Below are 22,824 nucleotides of genomic sequence, written 5' to 3'. Positions count from 1 at the left end.
CAAATACCACATTATAAGGGCATAGCACACAGCACGGTGAAGTGCGTTTCCACTGCAGAAAAATTAGTCACTTCCTCTTAGGTCACAGGAGAACAGAGTATTACCTTGCTTCTTCATAGAACTCTGGTCTATTGAGGGATACTCTCAGTGGAGGACATGGACTCTTAGTCTGTTGATGCATATAGTGCCGTGAAAAAGTATTGGCCGGGCCACCTTCTCAATTTAAATGTTTTTCTTTTTTTTTTTTTTTTTTTTTTTTTTTTTTTTTTTTTTTTTTTTAAATGGTGATTTTATTTATTAAGGAAAAAGAACTATTCAGCTACCAGGACCTGTGTGAAAAAGTAATGGCTCCCTAAACCTAATCTGGTTGGGCCACCCTTAGAAACAACAACTGAAATCAAGCGTTTTTTATAACTGGAAATGATTCTTTCACACCATGGTGGAGATAATTTGGCAGATTCTCCCTTGCAGAATTGTTTTGACTCAGCTTCAATGGAAAGTTTTCAGGCATGAACAACCTTTTTAAGGTCATGGGACAGCATTTCAATTGGATTCCAATCCGGACTTGGACTAGGCCATGCCAAAACCTTCATTTTGTATATATTTTTAAGCCATTCAGAAGTTGACTTGCTGGTGTGTTTTGGATTGTTTTCCTGCTACAGAACCCAAGTGCGCTTCAGGATTTTATGTTAAAGAGCAGAATTTACGGTTCCATCAATCACAGCAAGTGGTTCAGGTCCTGAAGGAGCAAAGAAGCCCACGATCATCACACTACTACCACCATATTTGACTGTTGGTATGATGTTCTATTTCTAAAATGCTGCGTTACACATTTACATCAGATGTAAAGAGACACATGCTCTTCCAAAAGGTTCAACTTTCGTTTCGTCAGTCCATAGAATATTCCCCTAAAGTATTGGGAACGATTCAGATTATTAATATTATATATATTTTTTGGGCAAAAGTAAAATGAGCCTTTATGTTCTCTTCGGTCAGCAGTGGGTTTTGCCTTGGAACTCTGCCATGGATGCAATTTTTGCGCACTCTCTTCCTTATTGTTGATTCATGACCACTGACCTTAACAACGGGGTCAGCAGTTCTTTAGATGTTGTTCTTTTGTGACCTCCTGGATGAGTCGTTGCTGTGCTCTTGGGGTAATTTTTGTAGGCTGGTCACTCCTGAGAAGGGTCACCACTCTTCCATGTTTTCTCAATTTGATGGTAATGGCACTCATCGTGGTTTGCTGGAATGCTCAAGCTTTAGAAACGGCTTTGTAACATTTCCCAGACTGATAGATGTCTATTTTATTTCTCGTCTGCTTTTGAATTTCTTTGGATCGTGGAAATTTGTAGCAGTTTTTTTAGATCTTTTGTCATTTTGTCAGCCAGTTAAGTGATTTCTGGACTGAACAGGTCTAGAGGTAATCAGGCTTGGGTGTGGTCAGTAAAAATAAACGTGAATAGAAAAATGTGAATAGTCAGTCGCCACAGTTAATTCATGATTTAACAAGTTGGGCCATTACTTTTTCACATGGGGCCAGGTAGCTTTGAATTATTATTATTTTTTACTAATAAATGCATTCACAATTTAACAGCATTTTATGTTTACTTGGGTAATTATTGTGCACTATTTACATCTGTTTGAAGATCTTAAAGTGGGGAAACTATGCAAAAATATTGGAATTTGAGAAGATGATTACTTATTCACAGCACTCTATGTTCATGTGTGACTTATGAAGGACAGAAGGTTCCATCCATCGACCCATCCATCCATAGTGTTGTCCTGTTCAGGCTCATGGGTGAGCTGGAGTTTATCTCAGCTCACTTAGGATGAAAGGTGGGATAAACCCTGGACTGGACGCCACTCGCCAGCCAACCGCAGGGTACATATTAGACAAACTACCACTCACATTCACACCTATTGACAATTTAGAGTCTTTAATTAACCTAACGTGCATGTTTTTGGAACTTGAGAAGAATCCAGAAATCCCATGGGAGCATTTGGCGAACATACAGTATAAACTCCAAAGTCCACATAGAAATTCTGTTGGTGAGGGTAAGGGAGATTGACTGCATTGATCACAATTTTTGGCTTTCCTCTAATATCATTGCTTGACCACAAAGAACACATTTTAAGGGCTATCCAAGTCAGACAGCTAGGTAAAGGGTAAGACGAGAAGCTACACACTGTACTTTTCTTTCAGCTGCTTTCAATGGTGAATATGCGGGGGTCCTCTGTACTTCGCTTTTAGAAAATATTGTCAAAGACCTTATTGCAGTGGTGTGGGGGGCGCACCCCCGAGGGCTGGGCGCAGAGCAATTGCAAGGGGGGCGCATGATGGATGAATGAATGAAAACATTGCATTAATAGCATTGTTGAATATTAAACAAAGAAACCTATTACACTGAAAGTAATTACACAGTTAAGGTGCTTGAAAACAGTTACACTTATTACAACCTGCAGTTTATGGAAGTTCACTTTTATTTTTTCAAAAAACATTGAGGTTTGTAGTAATTACACTGTAATAAGTCAGAATGTGTGAAATAAACGGGAATGGACTGCGAAAACAAAATGTGTATGTGTGTCCGGGTTTTTTTTTTGGGGGGGTGGATGAACCAAATTTTTGATGAACCCAAGGGGAGCCCAGGAGAGAAAGTTTGGGAACCACTGCCTGATTGATTTTTGTAATGATATCCGATACTAGCTGGTTCGGGCAGCCAAGGTCAAATATTAAAATGATAATATCCAAAGAACTTTGGAATTTAAAAGGCATCTGACCAAAGATTCTCAATGGTTATATCGGTACACAGGTTCGGTCAGAAATCGGTTGCAACTTTGAGGGTGTTTCCTACTTGTCATTATGTCAAGACCACCGTTATTTGTGACACTGTTCAAAAAAGGAATGATGTAAACAAGGAAACAAGTAATGCACTTGTACTCACCATGTGGGCTAGCAGCTGAGGTGAAATCCATCTCAGGTGGAGTGGTCTCTGTCTCCATTGTAGAGTAATCATCGTCTTGAAAATATGTTTCAGTAGTAGGAGTGTCTGAAACGGATGCGGTCGTCCCATTCTCACTGCCGACTGAGGTGGTAGGAGAGGAAGTCTCTGGGCTGTGTGTTGGCAGAGGACCAACAGTCGGAGCTGGACTTGATATTGCTGTCGTCGGTGTGACTCCAAGGGGCAGTGTTGCAGATGGGACTGTGGGGGATAGTGTGGGTGCAACTGTGATGTTGATGACATGTACGGTGGGGGGTTGTGTCGATTTTGCAGAAATATTTGGAGCACCTAAAGAGTAATGGGACAGTAAGTCAAGCGCAATAAAGTGGCTGTCTCCAAATGTTTAATAATACCATGTTTTGGATACATTCTATCGACTCAAGATGTCTTCCCAGCTGACTTAAGATCTACTCTACTAAGTCAAGTCATTATCTACTGACCGGGGGATTTTAGTGTTCCCCTGTTATATTGTGCTTAATCGTTTGCACATGCAGATTTTTATGGTTTAATCGATTAGTTGAACATTTTGCTGTTTAAATATACAATTTTCAAATCATTTTTTTGTGTCAGTTTTACAGTTAGTTATTTGTCACTCCCACTGGGTGTGACAACAACTTGAAGCAAGCACGCTGTGCTTCTTATTTGGACTGTGCAACTTATTTGGACTGTGCAAGTGAGAGAGTGCGAACAGATGCGAAGGAATAAGGTGTCTTCTAGTGTGAGTGTAAATGTGTTTGAAGCATTTTGGTGGGGTAAAACGTTTTTTAAAAATATTGTCTCTATCACAGTTTTTTACCTACTACGTGTGGGTCTGGAACATATCCATCCATTTTCTGAACCGTCTATCCTCACAATAAATAGTTTCTTCTAGAACTTGCTGTTCTGCATCAAGGAGCTGAATGGCAAAATTTACAACAGGAGTTTTATCCACAAATTTGCCAAACTGCTTCGTTCAATTAGAATTTGAATTAAAACAGTTCTCTTCATCATGCTGTTTACATTTTGACACAATGAGACCACCACGGAGCACAATTATTTATGAAAAGCACCTCGTCATTGCAAGGCTTCAAACAGGATGTTTTCAGAGGTAAGTGGCCACTAAGCTTAGAGTATTACAGTGTGAAAGATAAAGAGAAGCATGTAAAAGACACTGGAAGTGTCAGAGAAAGGCATAGAAGCATTTTTCACTTTCATTGGGGGGAAAAAAAATAAATCACCATCATCAAATCATCAGTAGGTTGCGAAAGAGAAAGTGAGATAGTCTCAGAAAAGGCTTAGACGTGGATGTCCTTGGAAATATATTGGTCGATTCATGGATCAAATACCTGTTGTTAATTTTTCCGTTCAGCTCCTTATTAGAGAATATTAAGATATGTAAAAAGTACTAAAGCACTGAACGTTTGGACTTGTGCATTAAAAAAAATGTTTTATGATCATCAAATTAAGTTAACCTGTAAATGTTATTGTGCATTTTAGGTACACCCTAAATGCAGAAAATCCCAAACTTTTTGTGAGTAGTACAACAGGGTTGCGCCAGACTTTTTTCAGACCGATTAGTCCCTACATTTGAGTTTTTGTCGATACCAAGTACTGACAATACTTGATAATTTCATTCTGTCTTGCAATTGCGATAAACGTGTTTTATTTTAATTAAATAATGATTGCCAGGATGCTGGCTTCGCGAAGCGGAGGTCCATGGCAACCGATCCCCGTCCGTCGGTCTGCATTTGCTGGGACAGAGGTCGGCTTGCACAACAAGGCACCTCTATCTTGCCCAGTTGATTGTGAAGCGATGCTCTGGCAGGCGTAGTACACCATATCAAGTTGCGACGCTAACACACTCCTCTAAATGCTGTGGTTACGTGGGCCAGTCAGCCAATCAGTGTATTTCTTTAGACGTACACACATGGTCACATGGGTTACGTGTCCAATCGGGTGTGTTTATACTCAAATGAGGAAGTGAAGCGCTCTTAGCAGCCTGGCTAATCTGCTTGGGTTTGTATAGACTGCACAAAACTACATTTCAAGTACAAGTGCTCATTATTTTATGCAGAGACAAGGCCACAACTATATCGAGGAACTTTCGTGATATCGTGAATATTGTGACATCACCACATACGACAATTTTTTTCTATACGCTTGCCCATTTGGGAATGTTGTATGTCTTGCCAGCTTTCTGACCTGCCCCAGGTAATCGGTTAACTTCGAGCCTTGGTCTGTCAATCATTTGCACACGCCAACAGTGCACATCGACGCTCGTGGGGACATACTGCATGCAGCCTCTCGCAGAATAGACTACTATAGTTTCTTGGCCTGACTTTTTAACTCGGTGAGCAACAAAAGTTAAAAAGAAGGAATTGGACAGACAGCTCACTATTTCAAATCAAGAGTAAAGATATACAGTCCCCTCCAAAAGTATTGGAACGGCAAGGTCTAATTCTTTGGGTTTTTTTGTATACTGAAGACATTTGGGTTTCAGATCAAAAGATTAATGTGAGACAAAAGTTGAGGATTTCAGCTTTTCCCCCCCATGGTATTTACATCTAGATGTGATAAACAATTCAGGAGAGAGCACCTTTTGTTTGACGCCACACACTTTTCAAGTGAGGAAAAGTATTGGAACAGACATTATTAAATTAACTTAAAGTGAATAACATTTAATATTTTGTGGCATAACCCTTACTTGCAATAACTACATCAAGCCTGCAGCCCATAGACTTCACCAAACTGTTGCATTCTTCATTTGAAATGCTTTTCCAGGCTTTTACAGCAGCCTCTTTCAGTTCTTGTTTGTTTCTGGGAGTTTCTCCCTTCAGTCTCCTCTTCAGGAGGTAAAATGCATGCTCTATTGGGCTAAGGTCAGCTGATAGACTTGGCCTGTCTAAGACCTTCCACTTCCTTTGATCAAGTCCATTGTTGTGTTGGCAGTTTGTTTTGGTCCATTGTGTTCTTGCATGATGAAGCTTCTCCCGATTAGTTTGGATGCATTTTTCTGTAAATTGCCAGATGAAATGGTTTTGTAGACTTCAGAATTAATTCTGCTCATGAGCTACATCAGCAATAAAGACGAGTGAGCCCTTTCCAGAAGCAGCTATGCAAGCCCAATGACATTGTTTAACATATCTAGATGTAAATAACATGAAATCAATTCTGGAATTCTGAACTTTTGTCTCATAATTATCTTTTGATCTGTAACCCAATTGTCTTCAGCATACAACAAAAACAAAGGAATTGACCTTGGTGTTCCAATACCTTTGGAGGGGACTGTACATTTGCTACTGGTAGGATCAACCAGGTAGCCTCCGGCGACCAGGCATGTCCTGTGCCACCGCCGGCCTCACTCACGCTGCTCGGCCCTACGCCACGACTTTGTGACGTAAGCACGGACGGCTTGGCTGGAGCAGCACTTCGTGGAGTTAATCTATTTTGCAGAGCATAATTTGCAGTCAGCTAAAAGAGTTGTCATCCGTGTTTACCTTAAAAGTATCTCCACAAGTCTGACACAGATCCTATCTGAACGGTATAAGTCTGCCTGATGAAGTGGTATTGGTGTCGGAGCATCCCTAGTAGTGTAAATGTAGAATCCAAATTATATTTGGTATTAAAAGAACAAATGAAAGGCAAATCCATTTATTTTTAATGCTTTTTTTTTTTTTTTTTGCAAGTGTTGCATTTTCCTTGTCCATTTAACAAGTAGTCAGTCATTTTTTTACTTCAAGCTTTGGAAATTCATCATTAGATATTCAAGAATTTTAAGCACCTGTGGGAATAATCTGATAAAAAAATTTAAAAGTTGACATTACATAAACGTTTCCAAACCCTGTTACACTCCTGTGGGATAACTGAAATTCACTGTATCTGTATTGCTCTTACTTGTGACCGGGACATGATCCTGGGTTGAGACCCTGAGGGCTAGACCTAGCAGCAGGAGCAAGGGACACACACCCATTCTGCCCTATATCAAGAAGATAAAAGGAGGAAGGATATGAATAAATTAGATGCGGAACTTCTGGCCAAAAAATATTGAAAACATTTCTAAAAATTAATATCAGTTTAACACATTCACTGCCATTGACGGCTTTAGAAGTCAAATATCCATGTTAACTGGGAAGGCTGGCAGTGAATGAGTTAATTTCTAGCTAGTTGTAATTTCACCAAATAAAATTATTATGAAGCATTTTTGTACTTAACTGTACATACTAGAAATTAGGGCTGTGCATGAATCAGTGGTTAGGATTACGTTGACTCGAATTGGGATTCCAGTAGGCGTGGAATCATTGCATCAGAATTTTCAGACTTGAATCAGAACAAATCTTAGAAAAGTATACTATATTCTGACAAGAGCTGCAACTGCTGCCACATCACATTTTACGTTACTTGTTACATTTACTTTTAAAATAAAGAAAGAAATCACGATTTAGAGCCTGTGTTTATGGCTGATGCCATTTTGACTTACTGCGCATAGTTTCTGTGCATGAGCTCGTTCTTGCAGTTGATCATGGATCACGGACGCCAATAATTATACAACTCCATTGACATCTCAGTGAGAGGCGTCTAATAGTGGAGCCAGAGGAGCCACACAGATATTCACGCCTGTGCCACAACTGAAGCCGGAAAGGAGGCGATCGCGGCAGAATGAATTAGAGAAAGTTGTACAGGATCCAACACAGCGTAGCAGATGACGAGAGCTAGCCGGCTAGCCAGCCAGCCAGCTAGCTAGAAAGGAGGCAGCTGGACTCAGGCACCGAGGACTTATGGCACCAACAGGCACAAAAGCAACCCGGGATCTAGCTTTGGCCACGGTACAGCGAGGGATGCTGTTTAGAGTAAGCAATTTTAACTAAAAATAACAATTTTACCGGAGGGAGAAGTGGTAGCCAATATGCGCCACCGTACTCGCTTTACGGTTCAATAGATAGTTTTCAAATAATCAATAGGGTGGTCCTTATATAGGGTTAAAAAAATAATAAAAAGTTGGGAAATGTTTAACTCTCAATGCCTAAATGTGTTAAGAAGATATCAGTAAAAGCGCTGCAAATTTTTGAATTGTTCCTGCAATACTGAGAGGTTACTCAAGGCCTTTGAAATTAGAATTTTCAGAACCCCTCCATTTTACAGAAATTGCACCATTGAAGAACACACAGTCCATCCATCCATCCACTTACTGTGCCGCTTCTCCTCACTAGGGTCGCGGGCGTGTGCTGGAGTCTAACCCAGCTATCATCGGGCAGGAGGCGGGGTACACCCTAAACTGGTTGCCAGTTGCCAATCGCAGGGCACATAGAAACAAACAACCATTCGCACTCACATTCACACCTACGGGCAATTTAGAGTCTTCGCACAACAAAATACAAATTTTCTATTTTTAATAACAAATGCACTGTGGTTGTGTGGCAACCAACATAACAAGTACCGGTATATTACATTATAGAAAGAAATGAACTTTTTATGCTTGTATGACAGAATGTTGTAATAGTATCATCATATTGAAAAGTTTCTGATATGTACTCTTGTCACTTGTGTAGTACAAATATGCTGAAGGAGTTTAGGGTATTTTGGTCAAAAATTGTGTCAGAGATGCTTGTTGTATAGATATGATGGCAGGGGTTTTGGCTCTTTGTTGAACTGGCGAGTCCTTCTGCTCCAACAATGGCTTGATTCATTTGGTGATCCAGGTAAACTGCCACACTGGTCCCCAATAATCAATACTTATTGACTGCATGGTCAAACAAGTCCCCTGCTGCCATGAGCACACATTGTTTAACGATTATACGTTAGCACTACGTATCACATGATACGGAAAAAATCCTGAATAATATGCAGAGAATACATGTGCAAAACGTCAAAGGTCTTGAGCAAACTCTCAATATTGATTAATATTGATACAATTTTGCCACAATTATTATTTTTTTATGTAGTCAAACTTATTGGTTGGTTGAGAGCATAAAAGTAGAAAAATAAGGACCACCGTAATAATCAAATTGTATTTTTCATTTGTTCAACTATGACATCTTTATTTCGGAATAGTACAAGGAGTAATGATTCGATTCAGATTCGGAATTCATTTGTTAGTGTCAAATAGTGAATCGTGATTCAGAGGGCGAGTCAGAGCCCTACGAGAAATATTTTGCTCACACGGTGTATACAGTCCCCTCCAAAGGTACAGCAAGGTCAATTCCTTTGTTTTTGTTGCATATTGAAGACATTTGGCTTTCAGATCAAAAGATGAATATGAGACAAAAGTTCTGAATTCCAGCTTTTATTTCAAGTTATTTACATCTAGATGTGTTAAACAACTGAGGAAAGCACACCTTTTGTTTGAACTCAGCCACTTTTCAAGTGAGCAAACGTATTGGAACATGTGACTGATGGATGTTTCTAGTTGCTCAGGTATGTCCTTTTAGATTGATTTCTTAGATAGTGCTTGTTTTTGGTTTTCACATGTGAAAACTGCATTTGCTGTTAAGCAAACATGAAGACCAGAGAGCTGTCTATGGGAGAAAACCAAACCATTTTGAAGCTGAGAGGAAGGAAAATCCATCAGAGCTATTGCACAAACATTGGGCATAGCCAATAGAACAATTTGGAATGTCCTGGGAAAAAAAATAAAATAAGAAATGAAAAGAAACTACGGGTGTACTGAGCAACAGACATCGAACAGGTCGGCCAAAGGTATCAACAGTAGTTGATGACAGAAACATTGTGAGAGCTGTGAGGAGAATCACTGCCAACCTCCACGGGATAGGGGTGAAGGTATCACAATCCACTGTTCAAAGAAGACTGAGAGAAAAAATATACAGGCCATACCACAAGATGCTAACTACTACAGCAAAAAAAATATTGGAAGGCCCGATTGGATTTTGCAAAAACATACAGAGAAACAAAAGTTTTGGAATTAAGTTTTATGGACTGATGAGACCAAGGTTAACCTCTACCAAAGTGATGGAAAGGCCCAAGTATGGAGAAAGAAAGGATTCGCTCATGACAAAACACACAAGCTCATCTGTGAAGCATGGTGGAGGTAATGTCATGGCTTGGGTTTGCATGGCTGCTTCTGGAACGTGCTCACTCGTCTTTATTGATGACTCACGATGGCAGCAGCAGAATGAATTCTGAAGTCTACAAAACCATTTTGTCTGGCAATTTACAGAAAAATGCATCCAAACTAATCGAGAGAAGCTTCATCATGCAACAAGACAATGACTCAAAACACACTGCCAACACAAGACTTTTTCAGGGGGAAAAAAGTGGAACGTCTTAGACTGGCCAAGTCAATCACAGTACCATAACCCAAAAGAACATGCATTTTACCACCTGAAAAGGAGACTGAAGGGAGAAACCCCCAGAAACAAACAAGAACTGAAAGAGGTTGGAGGAAAGGCCTTGAAAAGCATTTCAAATGAAGAATGTAACAGTCTGGTGAAGTCAATGGGTCGCAGGCTTGATGCAGTTATTACAAGTAAGGGTTATGGCACCAAATATTAAATAGTATTCACTTTAAGTTAATATAATAATGCCTCTTCCAGTACTTTTGCTCACTTGAAAAGTGGGTGGCTTCAGACAAAAGGTGCTCTGTCCTAAGTTGTTTAACACATCTAGATGTAATTACCATGAAATAAATGCTGGAATTGTGAACTTTTGTCACATATTCATCTTTTGATCTGAAACCCAAATGTCTTCAGTATACAACAAAAACAAAGAAATTGACCTTGCCGTGCCAATACTTTTGTAGGGGACTGTAATTCCCAATATATATTGCTTACATTTTGTCATGTTTTTGTTGTTAAAACTAAATAAAAGTACATTAGACCGTGTTTACCTGAAAAAGCAAATTTGAGATCAGTCACTCATTCGCACAGTAGTTTTCTAGAACACAAGAGAGGACAGTGTTATGCAGAGAATAAACTGCATTTAACTTTTACGCAAACATCGAACAACAAATGTTTCGCAGCATTGTAAAACTCCAAAAATATAACAGTATTAGTAATTAATCTTCTAGTGATGAATACTTGAATGAGGCTCCATCACAGTCTTATCACACGTCAGTTCACATCACTCACATCAATAATAAGGGGATCGCACACTAAGTCTCTTTTTTCGTGGATTCATTGGCTTCTGGAGACTCAACAGTAACCATTTAGTAGAAACTAAACAATCATTGTCAGCAGAGACTGACATGCTGCTGTTCTGCTCTTAAACATGATGTGGCGTGACTGACTGTTATGCAAATATTTGTACTTATGACAAACCCAACAAACAAATTTCAGCCATTTATCCACCAAAGAACAAGTAAAACAGCATTATTGTCACATTAATATTTCCTGATAGGAACTGTGGCTGGACCAGTATTTAAGATACTTTCAGCCAAGATACAGTAAGTGATGGCCACAAGGATTTGGAGAAAGCATGGCTGCTAGCGCTGGGTAGAAGGACATGCAAACTATAATCCTGGATCCCTGACAGAGCTGTGATAATCTGTGGGCCTAAAATCACGATTTTGACCCTGGAATGTTCCAGACTGTATCTGTACTTGAGCACTGGGTGAGCCAGCCTTGAATTTTGGCCGATAGCGTCCAATCCGACATCAGTAATAATCATACGTACTTATTTTGTAGTATGGAATGTTAGATAGGGCTTGACGAAGTGATATTACTCAGAGAACAATAATCAGCAACAGTAGGTATGAGGAAAAACTGACATTAATTATTAACCGATGGCTTACATAAAGTTACTTGAAAAATAAGAATGTGCTACCATTGAATAAAATAAATAATAATTATATTAGGAAATCCTAAAATATAACTTCAGCACCACCAATAAAAAATAAAGTGGAACCTCGATAGAATGAACTAATATGGGCGGGGGTCGTCCGATATAGCCAATTGTCCGTCACATTGAAGCACTTTTTTTGGTAGCCAAATGCACCCATATTACTGTACAGTACAGAATTATTGTTTTGTAGGGTTTTTTCATGGCCTAAAAGGCCCAGTACAGTACAGAGTAGACTTTACGACGATCTGATCAGCTTGATTGGTATCGGCCGATAATTTTTATTTTTATGCTGATCGGATAATCGGCTGTCATAATTCGCCGATCCGATCAATGTTGTCATTGACTGGCTCCGCAAAAAACATTTACTCCGCGTCACCATCGTGTATAGTACATTTGAATCCAAAAGCTAGTTTATTTTTAGCCTTGTCGTGTGGTTTTTGCTGTCGTACTAAAAATATATGACCCCCAAATAAAGTTATTTTTGGGGGAAAAAAATATGTCGGTGGTGTGGGACAGACAATACATAATGCCTGGATCAGAATACAAGACAAATTTGGTCTTTCACAATTGTCAGACGACTGCAATAAACTTGTATTCCGATACCACTGCATCCAGTCTTTTACAATCACTGCGCTTTATCTTGTCAACTCAAACGCAACTGGATACACTATTATAAGACCAAAATGGGGAAAATCGTGTGCTGGTGGTCACCAGTGCTCGGGAGAGGACTTTCATTCAAGGATTGCTTGAGGTATGTTCACGTACTTTTAATACGATACGGCTTGCAAGCAAGCAACAAAACGTTGTGTAGCTTAGCAAGCTAGTGCTAGCACTAACGGATGTACGTAAACATGCCGGCGTTATGTCGAATCATGAGTTTTGATGTGTGTTTGAAGTAATTTAATTACAATAAAGTAATTTAATTACAGTAAGTTAGCACCCATTATTTTTGTCATGTTGTAATGTTGGTTTGACCTGACTGATTAGAATACATGATCTGAATAGAGAATACTTCTGAAGCTACTCAGTATACAGTACACAAGTACAGACCCTTTCCAAAAAATTTGAATATCATGGAAAAGTTTTTTTATTTCCGTAATTCCATTCAAAAAGTTAAAATTTCATGGATTGTAGATTCAGGGCCCACAATTTAAACAATTTCAATTTTTGGAAAGGGTCTGTATATACAGTAAATGAACAAGTCATTTAAATAGACACATCTTGTGGTCGGATCTGCGATCGGTTATCGTTTTTTTTTAACTCGCTGATCGGCCCCAAAAATCCTGATCGTGTAAAGCCTAGTACAGAGTTATTGTAAATAAATATAAAAAATACTTGAAAATGTTTGAAGGTTTCACATTATCCAAATTTACCACGCTGGTGTGCTTGGTCATGATGACATTTTTGACATACAGTACTCATCATAGGAGAGTCACTTTAATGGGCCACGAGGAATTAGTATGCTTCCTAATTCCAAATACGCTGCCAAAGGTGAACAGGTTTACAATACAATATTCATACAATATTCTTGTGCAATGTCCTGGATAATTGTGAAGCAAGCAATGGGAAGCAAGAAGAGATTTACACCGTATTTATTTATTTTTTATTTTTTAAATAGGATATCGTCAAATTATCGTTATCAGAAAATAAAATAAAAATAAAGAAAATAAATAAAAAACTAAAGATATTTTTATATGCCCATATCACCCACTCCTAAACGGAAAGTATTTTTTGACACATTGTTCAGTCCTGATGGTCTGTTCTGTCCGATATCAGTTTTATTGAGGTTCCACTGTACATATTTAAATTGCAACATAACCATTGCTGAACTAAACATAAGCATATTCTACATGTGAATAAGTTAAATAAAACATAAATTGGAAAACCATGAAAAATAATCTCAATAAATAAAAATTATACTTTTAAAGTGCCAAATAACAACAAACAATTGTTTATGTCAGTATATGGTGGGACCATCATTTGCTTTCTCCATATGCGCAATAATACATATTTCAACTTGCACTAACCCGAACTCCACACAATGAGATCCACACTTGAGGTAAAAAAGCAATTAGAAGTCATTATCGAATATTGTTATTATAACTTGTTTTCCACAGACTTTGACGAATATGCCAGAGATTGTTATTTGTAAAAAAAAATTTCACCTAAATAAATGGTAATAAAATAGTTAATAGCCATATTTACGCTGTGCGTAAACGATGACGTCACCGCGCATTTACGTCGAGACATAGCATGCACAGACAAGAGCTTTTCCCGGCTCTATTCTGAATGACGGTATACGTCGAAAATTTACTTCTGATCGGTTTGGCAAAACGTATATTACACCCCTGTGAAACTGAATGAAATTCCATTCGGATTTGGCCTGTTTATTCCAATTGAGGTTTTATATGGAGAATTTTCATTTCGGTTTAGGCTTCTAAACCAATCATAAGAAAGAAGGCCCCATATAGACCAGTCTTGCAGCTTTTTAATTTTTATTTCAGACACAGGGGGATCCATATCACAGGGTAAAGTAAACAATTTAATAGAGAAACAAGAAAGGAAATTTGAACAACAACAATGCTGATTTAAAAGCACAAAAAAAAAAAGGGTGGGCCTTATTTTTCATGATTCATGAGTTTATCATGATTGTTTTTGAGAAAATATATTGTATTAAAATAATTATCATGACAGGCCTACTTCTTGCCATTTAAAAAACGTCCGCCACAGACGCCATTTTCCTTTTCTGTGTCACATTCTTCTCATATTCAGATTGGTGAGCTGGATGTTTGTATTCCAGGTGATAAATTAAACAAGACATGGAGAAACTCTTTGCAGAGTAAGAGCAAGTACCTCTCTTGAAATTTCAGCCTGACAAACTTGGCAAATGGCAATTTGTCTTTTTCAGATATACTGAAATACTACACTGCAGACAAATGGGCCCTTATCCAGACAAGGGTGCGCCGGCTGCAGTTTTTGCTTGCATCATCACAAAATCCTGATTTGAGCATGTTGTTTTTGATTAAAGTCTTTCAGCCGAAAACCAAAAATGCACTTTTGGGTCATTTTCGGACAAAGATTTTCAGTGACTAAATTTTCGGTGCGTCCCTTTCTTTCTCCGACCTTAGACTGTAATATCAAATTTGGTTGAAGGAAGACTGAAACAACAGACAACAACATCATTGAAACATTTTAATAACATGCCTACTGCCTACAACCTCATTGATATTGAGTGCTTTTTTTTTTTTTTAAGTGAATGAACCTCTGTTGGCAACTCACAAATAAATGATGTTGATTTTTCATATGCAACCTATTTTCTGTAAGTCCAGCAAGGAGCATCTCATTCTAAGTGGTTGTAAGGGTGGACAGCCTATCACAGTGAAGGCAAACATACTTCAATCTACACTTTAAAGTCTTGGTCGTGCGCTAGTGGTGACTCGACTAATCACCACATTAACATAGGGACACTGTACAAAATGTAATGGTAACTCTGCCATTTGCAGAGGTGTTGTAAACAACTAAAAAGTAGGCTATTGAAAAGTCTTCAGTGGAGTGTTATTGTTTCTACCATCTTACTCTATTCCTACAGTAAAAGGCATGTAACACAGTAAAAACACTATAGTTACAATAATCTTAGAATAATACATTCAGAGAAGCCCTTCTTGAGAACGTCCTTCACTCTATCATTGCAAATCTTTGCATGTAACTGGAAATCTGTTTCCTGTGCAACAGTTGACACTGTTGAACAGAACTTGATACCTAATATCCATGTGAGGCGAGTCCACCAACGACCAACTAATGAAGACAGCTGCTTCTCTGCCTGTGGCCAAGTACAGACCTCAGAGGAGTGAAATCACACAACAGTGAAAGGGTCGAATTGTTCACATCCCATTTCATTCACAGAGTAAAAAGAACACATAGATGCTATATAAAAGAAGTCCAATTAAACCACCATAACAACCAAAGGCTAAGATGCAAGACATAATAATAGTCATAATATGGTTCTCCAACTCTGCTAAGTCTTGAAATTTCCAACATTAACCGTTCGTTGTTTTAATTAAAGAGAAGCTACAATTTAAAAAATAACAATGTAAATAGTATTTTTTGACAAAAATAAAATTATTTCCAGACTTTTTTTTGTAACAACGTCAATCAGAAAGATTATTAGATTTGTGATTGGATGATCGAGGATGTTGAGGCGGAACCTCCGCCTTGCGCAGATTTCCGCCGTACCCCGGAGCAGACAACTAGTTTTCACATTACATCCAAGCGTTATGCACGAAGTCAAAAATCATCATGCTGCACGAGTACAAGCACAATATAGATCCTCCCGTTCGTCCATACCAAGACCATTCGGAAACTGAAAATAATACGTAAGTAGAGTAAGTTTTCTACAAAAATGTTATACGCAACCCGAATTGTTGTTCTTTTATTCTTTATAGAGTAAATTCTGTACATCTTAAATAAAAAACATAGTTTCCCAATTATACACTACACACAATTCTGTCCTATCAAATTTGAGGGAACAGTTCTGGGGCTAGGAGTCTTTTCTTTTCCAGCATGACTATGCCCGGAAACACAAAGCAAGACCTGAAAACGCATGGCTGGCTGCGTTTGGGGTTTATGAACCTGAGAGCCCGGATCTCAACCCCATCAAGCATCTATGTGATGAACTACAAAAGAGATTGTGAGCCAGGCCCTCTCTCATCGGTGACATCACAGTTTTCCAGGATAAATGGACAAAAATTCCCCCTCACCAAAAATTTTGCCAGCAGTTCTATTGCCAAAGTCCTGCAGTATATTATTACAGGCTGAACTGGAATTTGGTTTTAGTGATCTTTTGTACTAATCTATGAATGACATCATAAGGGTTTGCTTGACAGCACAGACCAGAATGAATAGCTCAAGCTCTTGACATTCTAATAAGTGTCAAAATTAAACGATTATCGACAAAACATCGATTATCAAATAAATCAACAACTATTTTGATCACTTAATTAATTGAGCTATTGTTTAACGTAAAATTGCCCGACTCCTCCGATTTCAGCCTCAACAGTAAATATTCTCTGATTTCTGTAGTCGTTCATGAAAGCAGACATTATATTTTGTGTTTAATCAATACCTAAGAAATTTGCAAACATCTGCTTTTACTTTGTAAAACAGGGATCCAACATTTTTCCCTATTTTTTGACGTCATGGACAAAACCAGTAACCCAATCATAAGCACTTTATTGAAAATATAATAGCCAGTTTAATCTATTATGGATGAAAATATTTTCAGTCATAGTATGAATAACTAACTGTAGTTGTGTAACTGTAGTCGAACCTGAAACTGCCTTAACTAATAGCCCTCCGCATTGATCAGTACCCAAGAAGTACCTCTCAGTTTCAAAAAGGTTGGCAAGTACAGCATCTCGCAAGTAATATTGCTTAATTGTTGTTTTTTGTTTTGTTTAATCATTAAACAATACCAACTAAACTATCTGTTAATAAACAGTAATCTGAAAAAAAATATTTACCAATAAAACAATGCAAAATAATTTTTTACCCGATTATTTGATTAATCGATGCAATAATCCTAAATATTCTATAGTGACAGCCCTAGTTTTCAGTTATGAACTGTGTGACAATTAGTGATGTAACGATATCGATATCTCATGGTTCGGTTTTATCGAAGTAATAATCTCACGGGACGATAATTATTGCAATACTGTGGGAAAGCTCCCGGTATTCCAGGAAGGTTCATGTTACAGGTGGGGCAAAGATGCGAAAGCAGGAAAACCAAAAAAAAAACCCTCTTTTTCTTGCTGGCCGAGTCCTCTACAGGCTTCAGTAGTTTCTATGTTTTCCCACAGGTTTTTGTGAAAAAGAGATCTTCAAATTATGTATTACCGTGCACTTCTATGCCAGTCCATCCAATGTTTACATTCATATACTGTACCTTCAAAACGCTATTATTGCTGCAGCAATAATTATGCTATGCTCACAATCACAAAACTGTGTATTGAGAAAGTGTCTGTTCACTAATTGTACAGTAGTTACTGTCATTGTTTTCATTTATAACATTAGAAATTGGATACTGCCTACTAACTGATTTCTTTTCTTGAGTCCACAAATTCAAGTCAAAAATGCAGGAAAACACTCTTAACGACATGGAAATCCTTAGTTTCTTTTCCTCTGCTTAGTGATATTGTAGGATGATTTATTTTTCCTCAGTAGCCTCTGTAATGTTTTAATTTGAAATGTGGACATTGCATTTGAAGAGAGGGAAGTACAGGTGCTAGTCATAGAATATCATGAAAAAGTTGATTTCAGTAATTCCATTCAAAAAGTGAAACTTGTATATTATAGTCACACAGACTGATATATTTCAAATGTTTATTTTAATTTTGATGATTAGAACTGACAACAAATGAAAATCCCAAATTCAGTATCTCAGAAAATTAGACTATTACTTAAGACAGATACAATAAAGATATTTCTAGAAATTTTGGCCAACTGAAAAGTATGAATATGAAAAGTATGAGCATCTACAGCACTCAATACTTTTGCCTGAATTACTGCAGCAATGCGGTGTGACATAGAGTCGATCACTCTGTGGCACTGATCAGGTGTTATGAGACCCCAGGTTGGTCTGATAGTAACCTTCAGCTCTTCTGCATACTGGGGTCTGGCGTATCGCATCTTCCTCTTCACAATACCGCATGGATTTTCTATGGGGTTGAGGTCAGGCGAGTTTGCTGGCCAATCAAGAACAGGGATACCATGGTCCTTAAACCAGGTACTGGTAGCTTTGGCACTGTGTGCAGGTGCCAAGTCTCGATCTCCATAAAGTTGGTCAGCGGCAGGAAGCATGAAGTGCTCGAAAACTTCCTGGTAGACTGCTGCGTTGACCTTGGACCTAAGGAAACACAGTGGACCAACACAAGCACATGTCATGGCACCCCAAACCATCACTGACTGTGGAAACTTTACACTCGCCCTCAAGCAACGTGGATTCTGTGCCTCTCCTCTCTTCCTCCAGACTCTGGGACCTTGATTTCCAAAGGCCATGCAAATTTTACTTTCATCAGAGAACATAACCTTGGACCACTCAGTAGCAGTGCAGTCCTTTTTGTCTTTAGCCCAGGCGAGACGCTTCTGACGTTGTCTCTTGTTCAAGAGTGGCTTGAGACAAGGAATGCGACAGCTGAAACCCATGTCTAGCATACGTCTGTGTGTGGAGGTTCTTGAAGCACTGACTCCAGCTGCAGTCCACTCCTTGTGAATCTCCCCAACATTTTTGAATGGGTTTTGTTTCACAATCCTCTCCAGGGTGCGGTTATCCCTATTGCTTGTATACTTTTTTCTACCATATCTTTTCCTTCCCTTCCCCTCTCTATTAATGTGCTTCGACACAGAGCTCTGTGACCAGCGAGCCTCTTTAGCAAAGAACTTTTGTGTCTTGCCCTCCTTGTGCAAGGTGTCAATGGTCATCTTTTGGATAACTGTCAGGTAAGCAGTTTTCCCCATGATTGTGTAGACTACAGAACTCAACTGAGAGACCAATTAAAGACCTTTGCAGGTGTTTTGCGTAAAGTAGCTGATTAGAGTGTTTTTCAATATTGTATCTCTCCACAATATTACAATTTTCTGAGATACCCAATTTGGGAATTTCATGGTCAGATATAATCATCAACATTAAAAGAAACTAACAATTGAAATATGTCAGTCTTTGTGAAATGAATGCATACTTTATACAAGTTTCACTTTTTGAATGTAATTACTGAAATAAATAAACTTTTTCATGATATTCAAATTATTTGACCAGCACCTGTATGTCAGATGATTTATTTTTGCATTGATGTCTGTATTTGTATGGAGTGGACCTATTTTATTATTTCATTTCTTGGACTAATGGAATGTACAGTGACACCAGAAAGTATTCACACCCCTTCACTTTATACACATTTTGCTGTTACAGACTTATTCCAAAGCTAATTTGAATATAGTTTTATTTATTTATTTTTTAAATCTACATAAAATATCCCATAATGACAAAGTAAAAATAGTTTCAGGCAGTTGTGCAAATGTATTGAAAATGTAAACAATTGACCATAATAGCTACCATAATCTCTTGTGTATAATGCACATTTTTTCCCCAAAGAAATTGTCAAAAGTCAATAGTGCGCATTATACATACAGTGGGGCAAAAAAGTATTTAGTCAGCCACCAATTGTGCTAGTTCTCCCACTTACAAAGATGAGAGGCCTGTAATTTTCATCATAGGTATACCTCACTGATGAGAGACAAAATTAGGAAATTTAAAAAAAAAAAAAAATTTAATTAAAAATGAAGAATTCAGAAAATCACATCTGATTTTGAAAGAAATTATTAGCAAATTATGGTGCAAAATAAGAATTTGGTCAATAACAAAAGTTCATCTCAATACTTTGTGATATACCCTTTGTTGCCAATGACAGAGGTCGTTTTCTGGAAGTCTTCACAAGGTTTTCACACACTGTTGCTGGTATTTTGGCCCATTCCTCCACGCAGATCTCCTCTAGAGAAGGGTTGGGCATCGAGAATCGCGAACTGATTGGAAGCGGGACTAACGTTCCAGTTGTCCTATTTTCAAATGGAAACATTATGGTTCCCAGTTTTGATGCCTAGTCCTCCAGCCGGGAAGAAGAAGTGGCGAAAAACAACGAAGAAGAGGTATAAACCAACAAAGAAGAACACGCACGATTACGTGCTTGTGCCCAACGGCGGCGGCGAACAAAAGTGTGTCTTAACTTTGTTAAAATGAATGACCAGTCAACTCAGTGCAACACTTGGAATAAGATAATATTGTGCAAAGGAGTTTTTCACGATGTGTAGCGTCTGACGCGTTCCGAGCCTCAGCCTTCACTGTGCGGAGCGTCAGTGAAGCTCAGTCAACTGGGTGAGTGAAACAATAAAATATGTCTATGCAAACATTGAGAAAAGCTAACAAGGTAAACGGTTGGTTGCACTTTTGCACAGATGTTTTTTTAGCACTTATTTTAGTCTTCAAACCAACGTAAGAGCCGATGAAAAAAAAAAAAAAAAGCTTAACACTGGGCTAAAACTTCACGATAGCAACTTTACATCATAATGAATTGGGACAAATTTCACAAACATTGTCTCACTGTATCACAAACACTAACCTTGTGCCCCATCGGTGGGTAAGGAAAAGAATCAGCATTTTATAGCATTTGGTTCCATCCATTTAAAAAAAAAAAATTTTAAATGAAAAAATCACCGGTGCTGTGTGAAGTCACTTTTCGTGGTAAAATGCTGAGTTCCGGTGCGTATCCTTCAATATAAAAGGCTACAAGCTTAAAACAGGAAGTCAAGTTAAAACTTGCACATATAAACTATGATGAAACCGTTCCAAATAACTATTTTAACAATACTATATTTAACTTTTAGCTGTAACATTAATTAATGAATATTAAGTCAATTGGGTTAGTTCCAAACACATTGCTTTTTAGTTCATAGGTTTGATATTGATACTGGTTATAAAGAACCTCGAGTCAAATGTTCATTTTAGTCTATGCTGCAGGCTGCTAAGAAAATGGATGTTCATAATTTGGGCAAACGTTTTTGACATAGCCCCCTAAAAGAATCGGAATCGTTCGGAACCGGAATCGCTCAAATTCAAACGATGCCCAACCCTACTCAAGAGGAGTGATGTTTTGATGATGATGACATGTACTGGTTTGTTTTGCTGTCGCTGGGCAACACAGACTTTCAAGTCCCTCCAAAGATTTTCTCAGGGGTTGAGATCTGGAGACTAGCTAGGCCACTCCAGGACCTTGAAATGCTTCTTACGAAGCCAATCCTTCGTTGCCCGGGCGATGTGTTTGAGATCACAGAGGCAAGACCACGACGATATCAAGGCACATTTCATTTCGCGATATCGTGAATAAAACTTTGGCGCAAACTGTAAATGTACATCTATTGGAACGAATTAATTGTTGTCAAAAAAAACCTAATAATAATTCAACAAACCTCATGGATTATTTCTATGGTCTGACATGGCCAGCTGGAGAACCAATGGTTACAAAGGCTTCTGGTCAGGTGTACATTAGCCTCCGCACAGCAAAACTGTTCCCTCTGGCTTTCTGTAAGGCATTCTGCTCAACTATCCATCCATCGTCAACACCGCTTATCCTGGTTAGGGTCGCAGGGCGCTGGAGCCTATCCCAGCTGACTTCGGGCGAAAGGCGGACTACACCCTAAACTGGTCGCCAGTCAGTCACAGGGCACATATAGACACGGACAACCATTCGCACTCACATTCACACCGTCACTGAGTAGGAACTGAACCCACGCTGCCCGCACCAAAGTCAGGCGAGTGCACCACTACACCATCAGTGACTCTGCTCAACTAGTGGTTGCAGAATATAAAAACAGTGGCCTGTCTCTGTGTTTATTCATTGCATATTAATACAGTTTCTGTCTTGAGGGTAGGAGGGAGGGATGTCTGGGCCAGCAGGAATACTGTGAATGCCTCTCTTCACAGGAGGCAGAATTGAGCCTAAGTCAGAGCTGCTCGGACTCTTTCTCTGAAACAGACCACAGATTATATGTCCCCGGTGCCACATACAACAGCCGCAATCCTCTGGACTTCCCTGGCTGAGGGATATGACTCCATGTTGGTGTGGTTTATGTTCTTGCTGGCTTCATTCATCATCTGGTGGCTTGTTGGGGAGGCAAGGATAAGCACAGGGCTGCTATTTGGCCTAATTTCACCAGCATGGGTGGCCTTTTTTGTCTGTTACAAAGCCTAAATTGATGATTTGCTTGCATCGGGGCTTGGGGGATCATAAAGCTCACTCAAGTAAGTTAAATGCATGCTATGCAGTGAGACCTTGCTCTATGTCTACTTCATTGTGGGGTTTCTTAGGGAGCATGCCAGGAGTCTCTCAAGCGTTCCCACATAGAACATAGAGAGGATGCGGAGGCGCAAAGCAAGACCTCCCCACAGAAGCCACGGTGACACTTGGATGTTGTGTGTGGCCAAATGACTATATGAAGGGCTATGACA

The 22,824-nt window shown here is 38.8% G+C and overlaps 1 protein-coding gene across 5 annotated transcripts in view; it reads right to left on the bottom strand.

Moving 5' to 3' along the window:
• Positions 1-22,824, bottom strand: part of ptpra (protein tyrosine phosphatase receptor type A) — a 57,084-nt gene that overhangs the window by 28,163 nt on the left and 6,097 nt on the right. The window contains exons 1-4 of one of the 5 annotated variants that reach the window (XM_061786476.1): positions 20,939-20,960; positions 10,819-10,865; positions 6,873-6,954; positions 2,943-3,287 (exon numbers count right to left, since the gene is read on the bottom strand). In XM_061786476.1, coding sequence (XP_061642460.1) covers positions 2,943-3,287; positions 6,873-6,948 — 421 coding nt within the window. In that variant the 5' untranslated portion in view covers positions 6,949-6,954; positions 10,819-10,865; positions 20,939-20,960. Of the gene's footprint in view, positions 1-2,942; positions 3,288-6,872; positions 6,955-10,818; positions 10,866-20,938; positions 20,961-22,824 lie in introns of those variants that run through there. The other 4 variants (XM_061786475.1, XM_061786478.1, XM_061786477.1 and 1 more) reach the window with 4 other exon arrangements.

This window comes from Phyllopteryx taeniolatus, chromosome 9 (assembly GCF_024500385.1).
Source record: "Phyllopteryx taeniolatus isolate TA_2022b chromosome 9, UOR_Ptae_1.2, whole genome shotgun sequence".
NCBI classification, from domain to species: Eukaryota; Metazoa; Chordata; class Actinopteri; order Syngnathiformes; family Syngnathidae; genus Phyllopteryx; species Phyllopteryx taeniolatus.
Note: the sequence above shows the minus strand (reverse complement) of the source record. Positions and strands in the feature narration are given on the sequence as shown.